Raw genomic sequence first — 22,710 nt, forward strand, 5'->3', positions numbered from 1 at the left:
AGCCAATATGGCATTCAGAGCATCAATCTCAAGAATTCCCTTCCTTTGAGGTGTTCCATTATTCACGGAATTCCTCTCAGAAGTGTACATGAACTGGTTATTTACAACCATGTCAATAAGTTCTTGAGCTTCTGTAGGCGTTTTCTTTAGGTGAATGGATCCACCTGCAGAATGGTCCAATGACATCTTAGAGAACTCAGATAGACCATAATAGAATATATCTATCATGGTCCATTCTGAAAACACGTCAGAAGGACATCTTTTGGTAATCTGTTTGTATCTTTCCCAAGCTTCATAGAGGGATTCACCATCTTTTTGTTTGAAGGTCTTAACATCCACTTTAAGCTTGCTCAGCTTTTGAGGAGGAAAGAATTTAGCCAAGAAGGTCGTGACCAGCTTATCCCAGGAGTCCAGGCTATCCTTAGGTTGTGAATCCAACCATGTTCTAGCTTTGTCTCTTACAGCAAAAGGAAAAAGCATAAGCCTGTAGACTTCAGGATCTACTCCATTAGTCTTAACAGTCTCACAGAGCTGCAAGAACTCAGTTAAAAACTGGTAGGGATCTTCTGATGGAAGTCCATAAAACTTGCAGTTCTGTTGCATTAGAGCAACTAGTTGAGGTTTCAGCTCAAAATTGTTTACTCCAATGACAGGAATTAAGATGCTTCTTCCATCAAACTTGGAAGTAGGTGTAGTATAATCACCAAGCATCCTCCTTGCATTATTGTTGTTAGGTTCGGCTGCCATCTCCTTCTCTTGTTCGAAAATTTCAGTAAGGTTGTCTCTGGATTGTTGTAATTTAGCTTCTCTTAGTTTTCTCTTCAGAATCCTTTCAGGTTCTGGATCAGCTTCAATAAGAATGCCTTTTTCCTTATTCCTGCTCATATGAAAGAGAAGAGAACAAGAAAAGAAGAGAAGAGGAATCCTCTATGTTATAGTAAAGAGGTTCCTTATTATTAGTAGAAGAAGAAAGGGAATAAAGAAAGTAGAATCCAAATACAAAGGTGAGGATAGGGGCAGTAATTTGAGATGAAGAGAAGTGTTAGTGAATGAATAAATAAATAGAATAAGATGAGAGACAGAAGTTTTCGAAAATAATTTTGAAAAGAGTTAATGATTTTTGAAAATTAAGATAAGAAATAAAATTAAAATTAAAATTTAAAACAATTAATTAATTAAAAAGAATTTTTGAAAAAGAGGGAGGTATTTTCGAAAATTAGAGAGAGAAAAGTTGTTAGGTGGTTTTGAAAAAGATAAGAAATAAACAAAACGTCAAATAGTTAGTTGAAAAAGATTTGAAAGTCAAATTTGAAAAGATAAGAAGATAAGAAGATATTTTGAAATCAAATTTTTGAAAAAGATAAAATTTTGAAAAAGATATGATAAAAAGATGTGATTAAAAAGATTTAATTTTTAAAATTGATTACTTGACTAACAAGAAACTAAAAGATATGATCCTATAATTTAAAGATTGAACCTTTCTTAATAAGAAAGTAATAAACTTCAAATTTTTGAATCAATCACATTACTTGTTAGTTAAGTTTCGAAAATTTGAAATAAAATTAAGAAAAAGATTTTGAAAAATATTTTTTTTTCAAATTTTCGAAAATCAATGAAAAAAATGAAAAAGATTTGATTTTTGAAAAAGTTTTTGAAAAGATAAGATTTTTAAATTTGAAAATTTGACTTGACTTATAAGAAACAACTAATTTTAAAATTTTTTTGACTAAGTCAACCCAAATTTTCAAAATTTTGAGGAAAAAAAAGAAAATATATTTTTTATTTTTGAATTTTTAATTATGAGAGAGAAAAACATAAAAAATGACTCACAACATGAAAATTATGAATCAAAACACATGATGCATGCAAGAATACTATGAATGTCAAGATGATCACCAAGAACACTTTGAAGATTATGATGAACATCAAGAACATATTTTTGAAAAATTTTTTATGCAAAGAAAATATGCAAGACACCAAACTTAGAAATTTGCAATGCTTAGACACTATGAATGCAAAAATGCATATGAAAAACAACAAAGAACACAAAACAAGAAATTATCAAGATCAAACAAGTAGACTTACCAAGAACAACTTGAAGATCATGAAGAACACTATGAATGTATGAATTTTTCGAAAAATGCAAGAACAATATGAATATGCAATTGACACCAAACTTAAAACATGATATAAGACTCAAACAAGAAACAAAAAAAATTTTATTTTTGTAATTTTATTATTTTTTTGGATTTTATTTTATATTTTTCGAAAAACATATACGAAAAGGAAAATAAGAAATTCAAAATTTTTAAGAAGAATTCCAGGAATCTTTTAATGTTAGCCTAAAGCTCCAATCCAAGGGTTGGGCATGGCTTAATAGCCAGCCAGCTTTAGGATATAAATTAGTCATACAACAGCTGATATTTCAATTAACTTACCTCTATGCTGATGGTTGGAAGCCTCAATCCAAAAGAATTTGGATATGGCTTTACAGCCAGCCAGGCTTCAACATGCTTCATGAAACACTAGAATTCATTCTTAAAAATTTAGAATAATTTTTTGAAAACAGATGGGAAATATTTTTTTTGAAAATAAAACAAAAAGAAAATTACCTAATCTGAGCAACAAGATGAACCGTTAGTTGTCCAAACTCGAACAATCCCCGGCAACGGCGCCAAAAACTTGGTGGACAAAATTATGATTCATACTTAAATTGTTGTTCGAAATTGATTGTCCCAGTAATGGCTCCAAAAGCTTGGTGCTCAATACCATGGTCTAAACATAACTTCACAACTTCGCTCAACTAACCAGCAAGTGTACTGGGTCGTCCAAGTAATACCTTACGTGAGTAAGGGTCGATCCCACGAAGATTGTTGGTATGAAGCAAGCTATGGTCATCTTGTAAATCTCAGTTAGGCGGATAGTAAATGTTATGGAGTTTTCGAATAATAAATAAAGCAGAAAATAAAGATAGAGTTACTCATGTAATTCAATGGTGGGAATTTCAGATAAGTGTGTGGAGGTGCTCGTCCCTGTTGGATTTCTGCTTTCCTACTGTCTTCCTTCAATCCTTCTTATTCCTTTCCATGGCAAGTTGTATGTAGGGCATTACCGTTGTCAATGGCTACATCCCATCCTCTCAGTGAAAAAGGTCCAAATGCTCTGTCACGGCACGACTAATCATCTGTCGGTTCTCGATCATGTTGGAATAAAATCCCTTGATTCTTTTGCGTTTGTCATCACGCCCAACAATCGTGAGTTTGAAGCTCGTCACAGTCATTCAATCCCTGAATCCTACTTGGAATACCACAGACAAGGTTTAGACTTTCTGGATTCTCATGAATGCCGCCATCAATCTAGCTTATTCCACGAAGATTCTGATTAAGGAATCCAAGAGATATGCGCCCGGTCTGAGGTAGAATGGAAGTGGTTGTCAGTCACGCGTTCATAGGTGAGAATGAGGATGAGTGTCACGGATCATCACATTCATCATGTTGAAGTGCAACGAATATCTTTGAATAAGAACAAGCGGAATTGAATAAAAAATAGTAGTAATTACATTGAAACTTGAGGTACAACAGAGCTCCACACCCTTAATCTATGGTGTGTAGAATCTCCACCATTAAAAATACATAAGTGATGAAGGTTCAGGCATGGCCAAATGGCCAGCCCCCCCAAAACATGATCAATAGTCTCCTAAGATGAATAATAAAATAAATCTGAGACCAAAGATATCTAATACAATAGTAAAAAGTCCTATTTATACTAGACTAGCTACTAGGGTTTACAGAAGTAAGTAATTGAACGCCGTTGAGAGCGCTCCATTTGGAGTTCTGTAGCTCCAGAAAATTCATTTCGAGTGCAGGGAGGTCAGAATCCAACAACATCAACAGTCCTTTGTTAGCCTTCTTATCAGAGTTTTGCTCAGGTCCCTCAATTTCAGCTAGAAAATACCTGAAATCACAGAAAAACACACAAACTCATAGTAAAGTCCAGAAATGTGAATTTTACATAAAAACTAATGAAAACATTACTAAAAGTAGCTAGATCCTACTAAAAACTACCTAAAAATAATGCCAAAAAGCGTATAAATTATCTGCTCATCAATATATATATATATATATGTATGTATATATGTATGTATTATAATCCACCTTGAGTCGTACTGGTGCAAGAAATTGTAAATCACACTTTTCACAACTCGTACCACTAACCAGCAAGTGCACTGGGTCATCCAAGTAATATCTTACGTGAGTAAGGGTCGAATCCCACGGAGATTGTTGGCTTGAAGCAAGCTATGGTTATCTTGTAACTCTTAGTCAGGATAATAATAATTCTCAGTTTTGATTGGTAGTAAATAAAAAGCATGGATTAAATAATACTTGTTATGCAGTAATGGAGAATATGTTAAGAGTTTTGGAGATGCTTTGTCTTCTGAATCTCTGCTTTCCCACTGTCGTCTTCTTCACGCACGCAAGGTTCCTCCTATGGCAAATGTTGGTGGATCACCGTTGTTACTGTTTTAGCCTCTTCTTTCATGGAAGACTCACTACATAGGTACAGATGCTGATTTCTGGCAACTGTATTAATGAACTCTTGAGCTTCTTCAATTGTCTTTCTCATGTGTATAGATCCACCAGCTGAGTGGTCCAAAGACATCTGAGCTTTCTCTGTAAGCCCATAATAGAAGATGTCTAACTGCACCCACTCTGAAAACATTTCAGAGGGGTATTTTCTTAGCATCTCTCTGTATCTCTCCCAGGCATCATAAAGAGATTCATTATCTCCTTGTTTAAAGCCTTGGATGTTCAGCCTTAGCTGTGTCATCCGTTTTGGAGGGACAAATTGATTCAGAAATTTTCCTGACAGCTGTTTCCATGTCCTTATGCTAGCCTTAGGTTGGTTATTTAACCACCTCTTAGCTTGGTCGTTTACAGTAAATGGAAACAGTAATAATCTGTAGACATCCTGATCTACTTCCTTATCATGTACTGTGTCAGCAATTTGTAAAAACTGTGCCAGAAACTCTATAGGTTCTTCCTGTGGAAGACCGGAATACTGGCAACTTTGTTGCACCATGATAACGAGCTGAGGATTCAACTCAAAACTACTGACTCCGATGGAGGGTATACAGATACTACTCCCATATGAAGTAGTAGTGGGGTTAGCATATGACCCCAGAGTCCTTTTGGACTGTTCATTTCGACTTAGGTCCATGATGGAGAAAGGAGATGTTGTGAATTGGAGATTCAAATAGTATTAAAATGTTTTTTTTATGAAAACGGAAATAAAAAAATGAAATAAAATAATAAAATAATTGAAAGATGGGTGAGGATTTTCGAAAAATGAAGAAAGAGAAAAAGTGGTTAGGAATTTTTGAAAAAGATATGATTTTTTTAAAATTTTTTTTTAAAAGGATATGATTTGAAAAAGATATGATTTTTAAAAACTTGACAACTAAGATATGATAAGATAAACTTTTGAAATTGAAATCTGAATTTTTTTGAAAAATTTCGAAATATTTGCTCAAAAATAGTTAGAGAAGATATTTTTTATTTTTGAATTTTATGATGAAAGAGAAAAGCACACAAAAGACACACAACTTAAAATTTTTAGATCTAATGCTCCTTGTTTTCGAAAATTTGGAGGGAAAACACCAAGGAACACCAAACTTAAAAATTTTAAGATCAAAACACAAGGAAGACTCAAGAACACTTTGAAGAATCACAAGAACAACAAGAACATGAAGATAGAACACCAAACTTAAATTTTTAGAAAATCAAAATAAAATTTTCGAAAACTAAAGGAAAATTAACAAGAGAATGCCAAACTTAAAAATTGGCACAAGATTTAATCAAAGAAAAATTATTTTTGAAAAAGTTTTAAAAGGAAGATACCCAATTACCAAGAACATAAGCACACACTCTAGCCAATTGAGCTACAAATTTAACGTGTTTTAATAGGGTATTTAATAAATAAATTTTTGAATACTGATAATTTGAAAAAGACACAAGAAAAACAAGAAAAGACACGGAACAAGAAAAACTAAAGATCAAACAAGAAAATACACAAGAACATAGACACATTCAACAAATGCAGGGATTAAACAAAAGAGAAGTCTTTTTGAAAAATTGAAGGAAAACAAAAAGCATGCAATTCGAAAATTATGAAGAAAAATAAAAACATGCAATGGACACCAAACTTAAAATATAAAACTAAACTCAAAGAAAAATTAAAAAATTAATAAGGAAAAATGATATTTTTAAAGGATTTTTGAAAGGAAAAATATAAGATGCAATCCTAGTGACTCTAGCAAAATAAATTATTCCTAATCTAAGCAACAAAATAAACCGTTAGTTGTTCAAACTCAAACAATCCCCGGCAACGGCGCCAAAAACTTGGTGCACGAAATTGTAAATCACACTTTTCACAACTCGTACCACTAACCAGCAAGTGCACTGGGTCGTCCAAGTAATACCTTATGTGAGTAAGGGTCAAATCCCACGGAAATTGTTGGCTTGAAACAAGCTATGGTTATCTTGTAACTCTTAGTCAGGATAATAATTCTCAGTTTTGATTGGTAGTAAATAAAAAGCATGGATTAAATAATACTTGTTATGCAGTAATGGAAAATTTGCTGGAGTTTTGGAGATGCTTTGTCTTCTGAATCTCTGCTTTCCCCTGTCTTCTTCTTCACGCCGCAAGGTTCCTCCTATGGCAAGCTGTGTGTTGGTGGATCACCGTTGTCAATGGCTACCATCCGTCCTCTCAGTGAAAATGGTCCAGGTGCGCTGTCACCGCACGGCTAATCATCTGTCGGTTCTCACTCATGTTGGAATATGATCTGTTGATCCTTTTGCGTTTGTCACTACGCCCAACCCTTGTGAGTTTGAAGCTCGTCACAGTCATTCAATCCCTGAATCCTACTCGGAATACCACAGACAAGGTTTAGACTTTCCGGATTCTCAAGAATGCTGCCAATGGATTCTAGCTTATACCACGAAGACTCTGATTAAGGAATCCAAGAGATACTCATTCAATCTAATGTAGAACAGAGGTGGTTGTCAGGTACGCGTTCATAGGTTGAGAATGGTGATGAGTGTCACGGATCATCACATTCATCATATTGAAGTGCGAATGAATATCTTAGATAGAAACAAGCGTGTTTGAATAAAAGAAAATAGAAATAATTGCATTAATTCATCGAGACACAGCAGAGCTCCTCACCCCCAACAATGGAGTTCAAAGACTCATGCCGTCAAAGAGTACAAAGTTCAGATCTAAAAATGTCATGAGGTACAAAATAAATCTCTAAAAGTTGTTTAAATACTAAACTAGTAACCTAGGTTTACAGAAAATGAGTAAACTGAGATAGATAGTGCAGAAATCCACTTCTAGGGCCCATTTGGTGTGTGCTGGGGCTGAGCTTTGAGCTTTACACATGCATAGGCTGTTTCTGGAGTTAAATGCCAGGCTGTAACCTGTTTTGGGCATTTAACTCCAACTTGTAACCTGTTTCTGGCGTTTAACGCCAGAATGGAACATGGAACTGGCGTTAAACGCCAATTTACGTTATTTATCTTCGAGCAAAGTATGGACTATTATATATTGTTGGAATGCCCTGGATGTCTACTTTCTAACGCAATTGAGAGAGCGCCAATTGGACTTCTGTAGCTCTAGAAAATTCATTTCAAGTGCAGGGAGGTCAAAATCCAACAACATCAGGAGTCCTTTTTCAGCCTGAATTAGATTTTTGCTCAGATCCTTAAATTTCACCCAGAAAATACCTGAAATTATAGAAAAATACACAAACTCATAGTAAAGTCCAGAAATATGAATTTTGCATGAAAACTAATAAAAACATACTAAAAAGTAGCTAGAACCTACTAAAAACTACCTAAAAACAATGCCAAAAACGTATAAATTATCCGCTCATCAGTACCACCTTATTATCATTGACTTATATCTCGAGCATAAGGATTTTAATATTAGGTGTTATATTATAGTATCAGAGCAGTTCATCCTCGTGAGCCTGAGGGAGGGACTACTTATAGTTCAATGCATACTCTGAGTCTATGCCTGTGCTAGTTAGGGTATCTAACTGATACGTCTAGCATGAAGTTCATGAGTGTACCTTTGGTAATTTGAAGAACTTAACTTGAGATATTGGGATTGATCACCTGGATATCGTTTGTTTGGTGTGGACAGTACCCGAATGGCATCTCATGTACATGATTGAGGTACTCGGGGAGGAATTCCCAAGAACAAATTGATGAGGGAACACCGATATAGGAATCTTGGCAGTGGTATATTTGAGATTGGTGTGTTGGTTTGGATTGTTGAGTGAAATACTTGGAGGCGAATAATTGGTTAGATGATTTATTTAATTAGGCTTGAATTGATTGGAACTTGATAATTTAGAGTAGAGGGGGCTTGTAATTTGCATTAGTATAGTTTGGATTTGAATTAGAATAAAAGTTTGTGAAATTGAGCACTTGTGTAGAAATTGGAGAATGACTAATTGCTAGGCAATTGATATCATAGATTTTGAACAATTACGTAATGTGAGTATGGAGATCAAGAATTTTTAAGAGATTTTGATTGAGTCTTAGGATAAGCATAAGCATTATTACGGTCAGGTTAAGAAAGCTTAGGAGTGGGCCTAGGTTTTGTGATCCGATATGAGAATATGACGTGAATGCATGATTGGATTCTTGGTGGTTACAAATCAGAGTGACGCAGCGGAAGCTTGTGGAAGCAGTAACACAGGATAGTTACGAATAGGAGGTGTAAAGTTGACTAGAATATCTTAAGCTTAAAATACTCAAAGGGTTTAGTGGGTTAATGCAAGTAATGATTCCTAGATAATTGAATTTAATTGTGACTGTGAACTTTGACTGATTCTGAACTGGATACGGAAAAGATTGTTGGTGTGTCATTAGATTTAGGTAATAAATGAGTACCAATTGTCATGTTTGAGAGATAAGTATTACGATATTTGATCATGATGACCTTGGATTTAGATTGAAATGTATAATGATTACATTTGAAAGATGAATTTGGAAAACATTAAATTCAAATGCCGATGTTTTATTGAGATCGGTTTGCGAGAACCCGTGAAGGGTGGTAAACCCAGATTTATAAGGGAGGTTCTATCGGAATTCTAAAAGAACTTGAATAGTTTAGAGATCTTAAGTTATGATTTCAATCGGGAGTTTTAGCTTAGAAAGTTTTATGAAGGGTGAGGTGAACTTGACATTGATTAGTTATTGGGAGAAATCTAAAAGAAGCTAAAAGTGAAACAGATGAATATAGCTTAGATTTAAATTTGATCAAGTTCATGATCTTGTGTATGAGGGTGAAGAACGTGATTTGGTATTGAAAATGATATTGGAGAAAGGTGAAATGAATGGTATGAAGATGGTTGAACTTGACGAAACCTATATGAAGATAGAAGAACAAATTTTGAGGACAAAATTTTAAATAAGGTAAATAAAATATAAAATTTGGTCAAATTATAATTAATTAAATAATAAATTAAATAAATTTAACAATTAAAATTTAATAATTTAAATATAATATTCGTATTCAGTGAATTTTTTTGAGTCAGAAAACATAATTTTTTTTTGCATAAAAACATGCATCAGAGAGGGATCTGCCTTATATAAAAATGTGAAAAAAGAGCACAGAAATTTACTTTTAAGGAGAAAAAAGTTTTTAATACTTTTTAAGTAAAAAAAAAAAAAATAGAAGTACCAACATGATCCGATGGCCGGATGCCACTTAGACGTTGGAGGGGGATCTGCGTTACACAAATCCAAACCGTTGAATTTATGGAAGTATAAGTGCCAATCTTAGTCGTCCACGTAATCTTTATAAACCAAATATAAAATGAATTCTCAACTCCCAAACCTAGGGTTTTCTTCTTTTTCTCAATCTTAGCAGCCGATCCCCGAAGAGCTTGCATCATCTTTAGGTGAGCTATGAATCTCTTATCCTCTTAGCCTCTCACGAATTCAGCAATATATTTACTAAAATCGGTGAAAGGTTCAGTGAAACTTCTCTGTTTTTAATAATTTATCTGCAGCCAATGAACCTTCATCTTTCCGTTGATTGAAATCCTGATTGTTTGGTTCCGTTGCGTTTGGGTTTACTGGTGTTACTAATTAGGTCGTGATTATTTCTTATCTTCATTTTTTTTGTTTCATTAAAGCCTTATATTCTTAGGTGAATGCTTGCCGTTAATAAACTTTCTGTGCTCTGTATTACCTTTAGCATTTCGTCAGTAATTATATGTCATCATGTTTGAAACCCTGGATTTGCTTATAATTGAAATTTTAAAGTTCTGGTTAATTATTTAAAGCCTGTCAATGACTAAGTTGATCAAGTGCACGGTTAAAGTATGATTGATGAGGTTATTTTTTTGTCAATCCTGTAATTATGGTAGAACTTAGAACTATTTGTGTTGGATTGTCCTAGATACTATCTGCTGCATATGATGTGTTATGTTCACGTGTCTAAATGCTAATGGTTTGGATTTGTTTGCAGAGTCCTCTTCTGCCAACCCCAACCTTGAAATCATGGTATGTTTCCTGTGTCCCCTTCTTATGTCAGTTACTTAAATGTTTGCTTCAATTTGCTCAAATGAATTTTTGCTTGCTTAGATCATTCCGGAGAAGAACCGCAAAGAGATCTGCAAATATCTCTTCCAAGGTAACTGTTTTGTCTCATAAGTCATAAATGGATGGTTTTGAAGTTACATTGTCATGTGAAAATTGTGTGGGTTCAGAGGGAGTTTGCTATGCAAAGAAGGACTTCAACCTGGCGAAGCACCCTGAGATTGAGGTGCCAAATCTACAGGTGATTAAGCTGATGCAGAGTTTCAAGTCAAAGGAGTATGTGAGGGAGACATTTGCTTGGATGCACTATTATTGGTTTCTCACCAATGATGGCATTGAACACCTCAGAACCTACCTCAATCTTCCTTCGGAAATTGTACCTGCCACTCTAAAGAAACAAGCAAAGGCTCCAGGTCGTCCATTTGGTGGTCCACCTGGCGATCGCCCTAGGTATACTTCTAGTAACCTATCTCACCGTCATATTCTGTTCCGTTGGTTGTTTTTTTGGATTTTGCGATCGATTGTAAATTTGATGTGTATGGATGTTGAACAGGGCTCCTCCACGCTTTGAAGGAGAGCGTAGGTTTGGTGACCGTGATGGATACCGTGGAGGTCCCCGTGGTCCTGGTGGTGATTTTGGAGGTGATAAGGGAGGGGCACCTGCAGATTACAAGCCTTCTTTTGGGGTAATGCTTCTGCGATTGCAATTTTCCATATTTCTTTCATTTGTTTTAAAATTTATTTTATAATTTGCTGTTAGTTGTAATGTTACTTTGTCATTATCTTTCATTGAACAAGATTAACATGTGCATAAATGCCTTGTTTGTGGAGGTGCAATTTCTGTCTATTTCTGCCTAACATTTTAAATCTGTACTTCATGTTTAACATTTATTTGCTAGAAACACAACTCCACTTTCTTTTTCTTAGGAACTCTAATTTTAGGTTCAATATCAAGTTTGCAACCTAGAAGCTGAAGTTTTGGGCTTTCTGCAACTCACTTTTCATCCTATGTCAATACTGACTCTCCCATCTGAGATGTCTAATTTGTTTGGATGACTTAAGCACTATTATTGTCATTTACTATATGATTGTCTCAGTAGGCTCTTTTATTGGAGTTAGTGAAACAGTTCGGTTGTTGTAACGTAGCTCTTTATCATAGCAGTATTCTAGTGCTCAAAACTGCATTGGCACTTGTTTGTGCTCCATATGTTCTGTAATCTTTTCGATTCTAACTGAGTAAGTTGGTTTGCTATATTGCAGGGTGCTGGTGGAAGACCAGGCTTTGGCCGAGGTTCTGGCAGTTTTGGTGGGGCACCACCATCTAGCTCAAATCTTCCATGAGTGTAATGGTCAACCTTAGATTTTGCTTAATTTTCTGGCTCTGTTTAGTTATCCTTACCTAGAAATTGAAGAACTCTATACTTACACTTTTGATGATCGGTTCCCTAGTCATGCAAAGAAATTTTGAATTGAGACGTTCTTGGTAACTTGTCCGCCATTTGCATGTGGTTACTTCCCCTCCACCAAATCTATAGTATTTTCGTTTACTATGGTGTTCGCTTCAGGTTTATTCTCCCAGCTTTTTGGTAGTATTAATGCGATCCAGATACGAGAGAATAAAAAACTGTATAAGTCTGGCGTTTAGCCACCGTTGGGTTGAAGTGATACCAATTGATACTTCGTATCCATGCCATGTGAGGTTTGTGCTAGGGTGACGCCCCCTAATCGTACAAAATCATGAGCCAAACAGATAGTAAACTTATTTTGATCGGGCTAACTATTGAATATATATAAAATTCCGTTTTCAAAACAGAATAAAAGATCTTATTTGTTTTGGTCGAAATGAGAATCAGAATGAGAACTAGTATGTTTTTAATTTATTGTCCAGCTAATCTGGGCTATGGGTATCAATAATTTAATCATTTACTTTGTAAGCTTTAAAATGGTGAATTAACAATATAGTCCAAATTATTACATGGCATTTGGCAATATTTGTTGGTGAAATCTGAGTTGAATGTATTATAACTCCAGACGAACGATCCTAGTCTGTATATATATAGTTTTCCAAACAAAGCAACATGCAATTTATTATGGAACATAACGGGTGATATCTCTGATTTATTATTAGAAAGTCTTGGCTGGTATCACTAATTCACTATAGTGTAATAGTATTAGTTTAACCCGAAACAAATCCAAAGCAAGCACCGAAGCTACATGATACCATATACAAAACTATTACATGATGGTGTCTAGTTTAGTCAACCTCTTCCATCTTGCTCTCCTCGTTTGCTTCCTCTTCAAGGGGCGGCATGTTTGCATCTTCAGCAGCCTCACCCTCCTCAATGTTCAAACCCAACTTGAGCATCCTGTGGATCCTCGACGCAAACAAGTTGGGATCGTCGAGGCTGAAACCGGATGTTAACAGCGCCTTCTCATAGAGGAGCAGTACCAAATCCTTGACGGACTTGTCGTTCTTGTCAGTCTCAGCCCTTTTCCTGAGCTCCTCCATGATCCCATTCTCAGTGTTGATCTCCATAGTCTTCTTGCTGCTCATGTACGAGCTCATTGTGTTGTCCCTGAGAGCCTGCGCCTTCATGATCCTCTCCATGTTTGCACTCCATCCATATTCCCCCGTCACCAAGCAACACGGCGAGTCCACAATCCTATCAGACACAACCACCTTCTCCACCCTGTCCCCAAGAATCTCCTTCATTGTCTTGCACAGATTCTCGAATGACTTGTTCTTCTCCTCCCTCTTTTGCTTCTCTTCTTCCGTCTCGTCTTCCAGCTTCAGCCCTTCCTTGGTTGCAGAGACAAGCTTCTTCCCGTCATACTCCTTGAGCTGAGTAACAGCATACTCATCAATTGCGTCCACCATGAACAACACCTCATAGCCCCTCTTCTTAAGCCTCTCGAGGAACGGTGAATTCTCCACAGCCTTCTTGCTCTCACCGGTGATGTAGTATATAGACTGCTGACCCTCCTTCATCCTGGTAACGTAGTCCTTGAGGCTTGTCATCTCATCACCACTCTTGGTTGAATGGTACCTAAGAAGCTCTGCCAGTTTGGCTCTGTTCTGGCTATCCTCATGAATCCCAAGCTTGATGTTCTTGGAGAATGCATCGTAAAATTTGTTGTAGTCATCCTTGTTCTCCGCAATCTCAAAGAACATCTCAATGCATTTCTTCACCAAATTCTTCCTGATGACTTTGAGAATCTTGTTCTGCTGAAGCGTCTCGCGGGAGATGTTGAGTGGGAGATCATCGGAGTCCACGACGCCCTTCACAAAACCGAGGTACTCAGGGATGAGTTCCTCACAATTGTCCATGATGAAGACCCTCCTCACATAGAGTTTGATATTGTTGAGCTTCTTTCTGGTGTCAAAGAGATCAAAGGGTGCTCTTCTTGGAACGAAGAGAATAGCCTTGAACTCCAGCTGGCCTTCCACGGAGAAGTGCTTCACTGCGAGATGGTCCTCCCAGTCATTGGTGAGGCTCTTGTAGAATGCTGCATATTCCTCCCTCGTTACCTCCTCTGGCTTCCTCAGCCAAATCGGTCTCTGCTTGTTAATCTGCTGCCACTCATGCCTCACTTCCTTCACTTTCTTCTTCTTCTTCTCTTTTGATTTGTCCTCATCCACCTCCTCCACATCCCCTTCCTCTTCCTTCTCCTTCTTGGAGGATTCTTCCTCCTCGTCGTCGCTCACCTCCCTCTCCGTGGTCTTCTCCGTCCATAGATATATAGGATAGCTGATGAATTCCGAGTGCTTCTTCACCAAATCCTTGATTCTCCTCTCCTCCAAGTATTCCAACTGCGACAAACACAAGATTCACGTGAATCATTGGATCACCAAAACATATGAAGTGACAGGATGCAGTAATAAGTGAGAGTTGAACCTGATCATCTTTGAGGAAGAGGGTGATCTTGGTGCCTCTACCGAGGGGTTCACCTTGGAGGTCTCTAGTGACGGTGAAGGATCCACCGGCCTGAGACTCCCAGACATATTGCTCGTCGTCGTTGTGCTTGGTGGTGACAATGACCTTGTCGGCAACAAGATAGGCAGAGTAGAAGCCAACACCGAATTGCCCAATCATGCTAACATCTGCACCCGCCTGCAGTGCTTCCATGAACTCCTTCGTGCCAGACCTCGCTATTGTCCCCAGATTATTCACCAACTCTACACACAATTAAATGTTATGCTTATAGTAAAGTATAGAATAGAATAATACTTTCTATGTATGCTGTTACTAATAACTAACCAGCTTTGGTCATGCCAGAGCCACTGTCTATAACAGAGAGGGTCTTATTTGTCTTGTCAGGAACAATCCTAATGAAGAGCTCAGGCTGAGCATCAAGCTTCGATTTCTCTGTCAAGCTCTCGAATCTGATTTTGTCCAGTGCCTGCATGCCATTATATATCACACAATTAAGATATTAACTCACAAAATCACGATTGCTAATATAATAATAACAACAACAATAACACATACGTCGGAAGCATTGCTAATGAGCTCACGAAGGAAGATCTCCTTGTTGCTGTAGAAGGTGTTGATGATCAAGCTAAGCAGTTGGTTGATCTCAGCCTGGAATGCAAAAGTCTCAGACTCTCCCATGTGAACCTCAGCCATACTCAAACTCGGTTATTGTTATTTGCAGTGTACAACGGCAGTGAATGATGCAAATGTATATGCCTAATTTGTAAGGTGATATATATATATATATATATAAGGTGAGGACATGCTTCTGGGGCATCACATATTACATCTGGGAAGAACATAGACAAATATCAAAGCTTCTGGACTTTTCTCCGCTTTGCTTTCACTTCCGTATTTTGCCACGCTACCTGCCCTTTTTCATCAATAGATTTCTCTATTATATACTACTAGAACACGCTCCTACTTAACACACAAACTTGGATGCATACATTTAGCGGTTAGTTTTGGGTTTTTTTATATTTAGATTTAATAAAGGTGAGAATGTCTTTATATAAAAATATTTTTTTTATCTTTAGATAATAGATTATATGGTTAGATTTTAATATATTATAAAAGTGCTATTTTTATAAAGGTGTTATTTTTAATTTTTATGTTGTTAAAAAATGTGTTTTTGCCATATTCATTTAAAATTTTAAATAGTTGCTTTATAGATGTTACGTGTGGAATGTTGGTTCGCAGTTCGCACACTACCCGCACGCTATCTTTTTGTTTCTGATTTGAACATTTTTTTTTGGTATACTTGGGTCGGCTTTTTTATTCGATCCAACAGCCGAACTTGTTTCAGTTTCATTTAGGTATTGTTTTTGCTTTACTTAGTCCAAAAGACCTATCGATTGGAATAGGCCCATTCCTATAAACCAACCGTGGGCATACGATTTTTCACAAAACCAACTGTGGGCTGTATTGGGCTACTGTTTAGTTAAATTTTTGGCAGTTATTTGTCAGCATAAAGTCCAAAAAAGAAAACGCCCAAATCGGTTTAAATTGTTATTCTCATCATATCCCCAGAAGAACTGTATAATAAGTTAATAACAATATGCAAGTGAAAAAGGCAAAGTTTTCATTTCTTATATTTGAAGTTTGAAGAGGAACTTAGTTTCTGTTGTTTGCATGTAGTTTACTAGTTTAGAGCTTGTTTGAGATTCACCTAATGTCTTATCCTAACATGGTTACTACTTTGTTTTGCATATACTGCTGTAATGCTTATTGAGGACGTTGTTGACAATCTTTGAAGCATACTTTTCACAAGCGTTTATTTGTTGATAACGATTATTCAAACGAAGAGCAAGACATGAGACATGCGAATGTGATGGTTCCACTTCCACTTCGACCCCAAAAATGATCAACTCTGTATCTCATATTTCATAGCATCTCTCACAACAATTGAGAGCTATATAGATGTGTTGACGCTAATTAATTGCTTTGGCCAACATACTGATCATACGAACGAACGTACGTTCACCTGCACAATATAATTGCTTTCTTTCCAACAAATCCTTTTCGAGTCATGTTCATTTCATCTTTTTTTCTCTTTTGATATCATAACGACTGCTATACGTGGGAATTTGTAAACCACGGACACCCCACTTTTAATACTCAAAGCAACCAACCCACATCATATGCAATTCGTGAAACTCAGAATGGGGCATGGTTCTGTACACCAACCCTAAAAAGAGAAACAAACCCAGGTTCTAGAGCCTCAACTAACCATGTTGGGGATTATACATCTCGTGACAAACTAGCTACATGCAATGCTTTTGTTAGCAGCTAGAGATCACGTTACTTCTCAGGCCTTTTATTTTACAGGTACCGCGAAAAAGATTTTTATTTAAACATTTCAATTACTCCAACTACTCTTTTGCTTAGCTTTTCATGGGTTCTAGCTACAACGTGTCAAGATTAGCTTAGCTTGCAACAAATGTTTGGTCCAAGACCATAAGTATCTATCTTCTAATTTCTATTTTCATTTTTTTTTTATTATTGTTATGTTATCCTACTGGTCACCTGAATTGGACGACTCTACAGATGATAGGATTTGAGTAGAGAGAAACAAAACGGAATCAGAGACACAAGAGATAGAGGAAACTTGAAGGCAAGCTGAAGATGGCAACGAAAGAGTCAAGCTCTGCTGGTTCTGGTTCTGGTTCTGGTTCTGGTTCGGCAACAGGGGACGCTAAAATCAAGAGGGTAGTGACCCATGGAGGCAGATATGCACAGTACAATGTGTATGGCAACTTGTTCGAGGTGACTTCAAAGTATGTCCCTCCCATTCGCCCCATTGGCAGAGGTGCTTATGGCATCATCTGGTAACCTAATCTTCTTCTTCTTCTTCTTCTTCTTCTTCTTCTTCTTCTTCTTCTTATTATTATTATTATTATTATTATTATTATTATTACATGAACCAAGTTGATTCATGATGTGCGTTTGGTATCAGTGCTGCTGTGAACTCAGAGACGCACGAACAAGTTGCCATCAAGAAGATTGGTAACGCATTTGACAACATTATTGATGCTAGAAGGACACTCAGAGAAATCAAGCTCCTTCGTCACATGGATCATGAAAATGTATGTATGAGTATCTGTGTTAAGGTGTTTAGTTAGATAGAGAGTCTGAAATTGGTATATAATAATGTTTTGACAGATCATTGCGATAAAGGATATAATACGACCACCGAAAAGGGAGACATTCAACGATGTATACATTGTTTATGAATTGATGGACACTGATCTTCATCACATCATTCATTCTGACCAACCTCTCACTGATGGCCACTGTCAGGTACACTCTGCTGCTTCCTCTGATATTTGAATTCTTGTTATCATTATTTTCGAATTGATTGATTGGGTTGGGTTGGGTTGGGTTGGGGTGCAGTACTTCTTGTACCAGCTGTTACGGGGACTGAAATATGTGCATTCAGCGAATGTGTTGCACCGCGATCTGAAGCCGAGTAACCTGCTCATGAATGCCAACTGCGACCTCAAGATTGGCGACTTTGGATTGGCAAGGACTACTTCTGAGCAGGATTTCATGACAGAGTATGTTGTCACCCGATGGTACCGTGCCCCCGAGCTGCTCCTTAACTGTTCTGAGTACACCTCTGCCATTGATGTCTGGTCTGTGGGATGCATTCTTGGTGAGATTATGACCCGAGAGCCCTTGTTCCCTGGCAAGGACTATGTTCATCAACTTAGGCTCATTACTGAGGTATATAGACTTACTTAATACATTCATTTCATGATTAGATCAACCACTTGACAATTCTATTCTGTGTTCCCTTTTCATATATAAAAGTTGATAGGTTCACCTGACGATGCCAGCCTTGGGTTTCTCCGAAGTGATAATGCAAGAAGATACATCAAGCAGCTTCCGCAGTACCGCAAGCAAAAATTTGCTGCTAGGTTCCCCAATGTCATGCCTGAGGCACTTGATCTCCTAGAAAAGATGCTCATGTTTGATCCTAACAAGCGCATCACAGGTTTGTATATTATATATGCGCCATTCTCGAACTCATCATGGCTTAATTACTTAAATGATGTTATCAAACATAATTTGAATATGATGCAGTTGATGAGGCACTTTGTCATCCATATCTAGCATCACTTCACAACATCAATGATGAGCCGGTTTGTCCGAGGCCATTCAGTTTTGACTTTGAGCATCCAACATGCACTGAAGAGGATGTCAAGGAGCTCATATGGAGGGAATCTGTCAAGTTCAATCCAGATCCACCTTCTCACTAATTGATTTCTGTTACCACATAAATACCATCATCATCCTATGCAGATGATTTGCTAGGGACAACAAACTTCTCTTCCTTTGTAATCTTAGACCTAAATGTCACCAATCAGGGTATAAACAAAATTTCTCGTGGATGTTACAAGCATTTAGACAAATAATAATTAAATCTGTTGTATTATGCTCGACTTTGCTTTAGGACACTCTCTGGGGACCCATTATCATTGCAAGCTTATGGACTCTCTTTCTTATTAATACCTAACAATTATCTTTCCGAATTTCGATTTTTAGATTTACCAGCATTTTCTTACACGCTTATGAACCTGCCTTTCACTTATGGTCATTGATGAGGATTTTTCTTCTTTCACAGTTGACGAATTAAATGAAAATAAATTGTGATATCGGCATTTATGTTAAAATGAGCAAAAAATTATTTTGCATGTCTTGTTGAACATGGCTTGAATTCTATCCCAACGCCATGGCAAACAATACTAAACTCTGCAAAATGAAACTATCCTAGTAGCCTACATAAACAATACTGAATGCAGCACTACAATGAAAAGGATCATATGTTATTTAAGCTTTTACCGGTTTTTTTATTCTGCGAAGTGAGTGGATACAATCAGTGAGTTTAAGAAGCAGAAAATAAAAACATGTAAATTTTCATTGTTGTGTTTGTCAATTTGCATTGTTCTGATAAAGTATGGTGATTCCTTTTACACTGTCATAAGTCATAAATGCCTTGCATAAGTGCAAGTTTGGAACTTGACATCATCGATGGGCAAACCATCTTCTGGGAAGGTACATACCCCAATCTTCTCCGGTCCCTGATCTGGCAACAGCATACATGGCTCTGGAGTCACACCACTAGAAATCCCAGCCACATTGGTGCAATTCCATTGAACTTTGTAAGGTTTCTTTGATAGTTGAATAGTCACATTGGATATACATATGCCAGTGAATGGAGCATTGGATATACCCTCCAATCTTGCTGCCATAGTCACATTCTGAGCAACCATGTCCCGGTAATTGATGTTCTGAATGAGAGGAAGTGCATTGGGATCATAGTTGTTGTCAGCATGAGAACCATAATTTCCTGTCATCCAAAATGCCCATCTCATGGTACTCATAGTCATCCTTCTCACATATATGTCCTTAACATAGCCTCCTCTTCCTACAGCAGTTTTGATCCTAACACCTGATTCTGAGTTGATGGCTACAATGTCCTCAGCCCTCACATCCTCAATCCCACCGGACATTTCACTCCCCAACGCTATCACAGCGCTGGTTGGTGAAATGCACGTCAGGCGCCGGATTGCTAGTTGTTTCGTTGGCATTCCATATGCTATACCATACTCATCCCAACCACTCTTAACCGCCACACAATCATCCCCAGAAACAATGTAGCAGTCCTCAATTCTTGTGTTTGTGCATGAGTCTGCATCATAAGCATTCTGAAACCTTAGTTTTAGTGTGTTAATATTGCCATATTGAGGAAGTTATGCAGGTGTTAGCTGAACATACCAGGGTTGATTCCATCAGTATTTGGTGAATTAACTGGAGCAAGTATTGTGATCCCTTGAACAACAATATTGCTGCATTCAAATTCATATATTAATATTCATTAGAAATTATAGTGAGCTTTCCCTGCCTGATGTTTCCAGTGTTGGTGAATGGTGATTATTAATTCAATATTGAAAACAGAAAAAGGAGAAGAGGCGAAATGATGAACCTGCTATATACAGGATGAACATTCCAGGAAGGAGAATTGACCAAAGTTAGATGAGATATCTGAACATTCTCTGAATACATTATTTCAATAAGGTAAGGCCTAGTATAACTGAGATCACCCTTGTGGAATTTTTTCCACCAAACATCGCCTTGTCCATCTATTGTACCATTGTCCCCTGCAAATAAATTTGAAATCAATCATTAGAAGAAGGAAATTCTTTAAGTTGGACTAGACTTTAAATTCCTGGAACATCTTTTGAGTTCATTACCAGTGATGATCACATCTGTAAGGTTGGTTCCAAAAATTAGACTGCTATACCTTCCACCTTGCGCATCCCTCCCTCGGCCGTACGACGGCAAGGGATCAATGAGTGGCCAGTCACTCTCATCCTAATACCAAAGTTTCAATAGTACAAACATAAAATTGAAACAGTTAAAAAGAAAAACATTTGCATATCATATACCTGAGAGGCAAGGATGACAGCATCTTGGTGTAGGAATAGAGTGAAGTGGCTAGTGAGATTGAAGCTACCGGTTAACCATCTTCCGGGAGGAACAAAGAGTTGAGAGCCTCCAGTTGATGAGAACTGGCTCATATGATCTATGGCTGATTGAAAAGCCTTTGTGTTCAAAGTTGTTCCATCCCCAACACCACCAAAATCTGTGAGCGATGCACTGTAAGCTCTGCAGTTAACAGCACTGTACTCAAAGTAGTCCGAAATTGGAGCCTTGCGACTCTCTACCATGTTTAGACTTGGTGGAACAAACATAAGAACTAGTAGTAACAATAACAATGTATCCATGACCTGCCAAATTCACATTTCAAATAGTTTATACGCATTCAACAAAACGAATCAACATGCCTTGATTCCTAATGCTAAGAAAGAAACAAGAAGAGAGAAACGAATTTGTTATTGTTATTGTTATTGTACCTGAGGTTTTCTCGGAGAACAGATGCCGAGTTTAGACTTTAGATGTTGGTATGTTAACATAGAAAGACATTCTAGGTGTATATATTAGTGACATTGTTATAGGGCATTAACTATGTCACTTTCATTTATGCTTCCGGGTCCCATAAATCACATTTCTTATTTCTCATGTGATCAGTTGATATGGTTTTCTTTTATGTTGGCACATGATTGATAGGGGTAAAAGAGTTTGAGTGGAATACTTAACGGAATTACTGGATCTACAGTTACATATCGTAGTAGGAAATTACTAAGTTATAGAATGCATGTGAAAGCTTTTTTTTTTTGGAAGACTTTAAAATTATTGGGCTTCATAACTGACTAGTCTGACTCTTATGATTCTGAGAAATGTTTCGTGTGAACAACAATTTCATCGTCATAAAATTTTGTTTATGATTCACATTATAAGAATCCAAGTCTAATTTTTCATCTGCTCATCGGATTAGGTGTGAATGGATATAGAAGAAAAAATGGCATTATTACAAGGCCATTTCAGTCTTTGTACTCTTTGACATGTGGTTGTGGTTCCCTTGTACCCCACTCACTATAGCTTGTGTGTTGCCTCTGATCTGTTACGAGAGTGGAGTGGGCATGCCCTAGTCCTAGTCCTAGTGTGTCTTCAATTGGTGCCTTATCTTCCCACCAATTAAAAAATGGACACACATCACTTATCTCGCTCTATATCCATTTCAATGGTGCCCAAGCACACCAACCCGCCATTAACCTTCACAAGTTTCATATAATTATGCTAAATTGAGTGGAAATATGCTGTGGATGCACTAGTGTATGTTCCTGTCTTATTTACTAATGCTTGAAGTAGTAATAGATTAAGATTCCCTTGGCCTTGCCCAATTATGGGTATTGGCTGCGAAATAGTACCATTAATTAATTAATTTTAATCCAAAAGAACTGATTATTTTATTTTATTAAAATATTACTAGTTAGCCATGGCAAGGAGGGCCCGGAATTGTCACGGAACCTTGTCGCAATGTGCATAACGCATTATTATTATTAGTCACATACATCACCAAATCAAATATTTAAATAATTAACATCCATCCCGTGAATTTAAGTAATCGCAAAGAGCCAAAGACTACCCCATGATGCTGATGTTGCCATGGCTAACTCTTCACGAGCCTCTCTTCAATTTCTTGGAACAAA

General features: G+C 37.0%; 4 protein-coding genes and 1 non-coding gene across 8 annotated transcripts; 3 read left to right on the plus strand and 2 right to left on the minus strand.

Moving 5' to 3' along the window:
• The first annotated feature begins 244 nt into the window (after window positions 1-244).
• On the plus strand, window positions 245-348 carry LOC127745911 (small nucleolar RNA R71). Its single transcript, XR_008007534.1, has one exon. It is a non-coding gene; the product is annotated as a small nucleolar RNA R71 (small nucleolar RNA).
• A 9,518-nt stretch (window positions 349-9,866) lies between these two features.
• Window positions 9,867-12,106, plus strand: LOC107479875 (40S ribosomal protein S10-1). Of its 2 annotated transcripts, none has more exons than XM_016099970.3 (6): window positions 9,867-9,976; window positions 10,549-10,583; window positions 10,665-10,713; window positions 10,790-11,069; window positions 11,173-11,305; window positions 11,880-12,106. In XM_016099970.3, exons 2-6 carry the CDS (start codon window positions 10,581-10,583, stop codon window positions 11,958-11,960), a joined length of 546 nt encoding a protein of 181 aa, XP_015955456.1. In that variant the 5' UTR covers window positions 9,867-9,976; window positions 10,549-10,580; the 3' UTR covers window positions 11,961-12,106. The 2 variants fall into 2 exon arrangements, with proteins under 2 accessions (XP_015955456.1, XP_020994289.1); XM_021138630.2 differs by lacking the exon at window positions 9,867-9,976 and adding an exon at window positions 10,103-10,170.
• A 275-nt stretch (window positions 12,107-12,381) lies between these two features.
• Window positions 12,382-15,465, minus strand: LOC107479876 (heat shock protein 83). Its single transcript, XM_016099971.3, has 4 exons — window positions 15,110-15,465; window positions 14,879-15,020; window positions 14,516-14,796; window positions 12,382-14,430 (listed from the first exon to the last, which is right to left on the minus strand). The coding sequence occupies exons 1-4, from the start codon at window positions 15,245-15,247 to the stop codon at window positions 12,874-12,876; spliced, it is 2,118 nt and encodes a 705-aa protein (XP_015955457.1). The 5' UTR covers window positions 15,248-15,465; the 3' UTR covers window positions 12,382-12,873.
• Window positions 15,466-16,655: 1,190 nt separating this feature from the next.
• Window positions 16,656-19,295, plus strand: LOC107479878 (mitogen-activated protein kinase homolog MMK2). Of its 3 annotated transcripts, none has more exons than XM_016099976.3 (7): window positions 16,656-16,921; window positions 17,141-17,421; window positions 17,550-17,679; window positions 17,756-17,893; window positions 17,987-18,319; window positions 18,407-18,590; window positions 18,680-19,295. In XM_016099976.3, the coding sequence occupies exons 2-7, from the start codon at window positions 17,219-17,221 to the stop codon at window positions 18,853-18,855; spliced, it is 1,164 nt and encodes a 387-aa protein (XP_015955462.1). In that variant the 5' UTR covers window positions 16,656-16,921; window positions 17,141-17,218; the 3' UTR covers window positions 18,856-19,295. The 3 variants fall into 3 exon arrangements, with proteins under 3 accessions (XP_015955462.1, XP_015955461.1, XP_015955460.1); XM_016099975.3 differs by having other exon boundaries at window positions 16,921-17,054; XM_016099974.3 differs by lacking the exon at window positions 16,656-16,921 and having other exon boundaries at window positions 17,077-17,421.
• Window positions 19,296-19,496: 201 nt separating this feature from the next.
• Window positions 19,497-21,678, minus strand: LOC107479877 (probable polygalacturonase). Its single transcript, XM_016099973.2, has 6 exons — window positions 21,514-21,678; window positions 21,046-21,387; window positions 20,851-20,971; window positions 20,583-20,757; window positions 20,375-20,445; window positions 19,497-20,288 (listed from the first exon to the last, which is right to left on the minus strand). The coding sequence occupies exons 1-6, from the start codon at window positions 21,571-21,573 to the stop codon at window positions 19,582-19,584; spliced, it is 1,476 nt and encodes a 491-aa protein (XP_015955459.1). The 5' UTR covers window positions 21,574-21,678; the 3' UTR covers window positions 19,497-19,581.
• Window positions 21,679-22,710: the final 1,032 nt, after the last annotated feature.

Source organism: Arachis duranensis, chromosome 3, assembly GCF_000817695.3.
Source record: "Arachis duranensis cultivar V14167 chromosome 3, aradu.V14167.gnm2.J7QH, whole genome shotgun sequence".
Classification (NCBI taxonomy): domain Eukaryota; kingdom Viridiplantae; phylum Streptophyta; class Magnoliopsida; order Fabales; family Fabaceae; genus Arachis; species Arachis duranensis.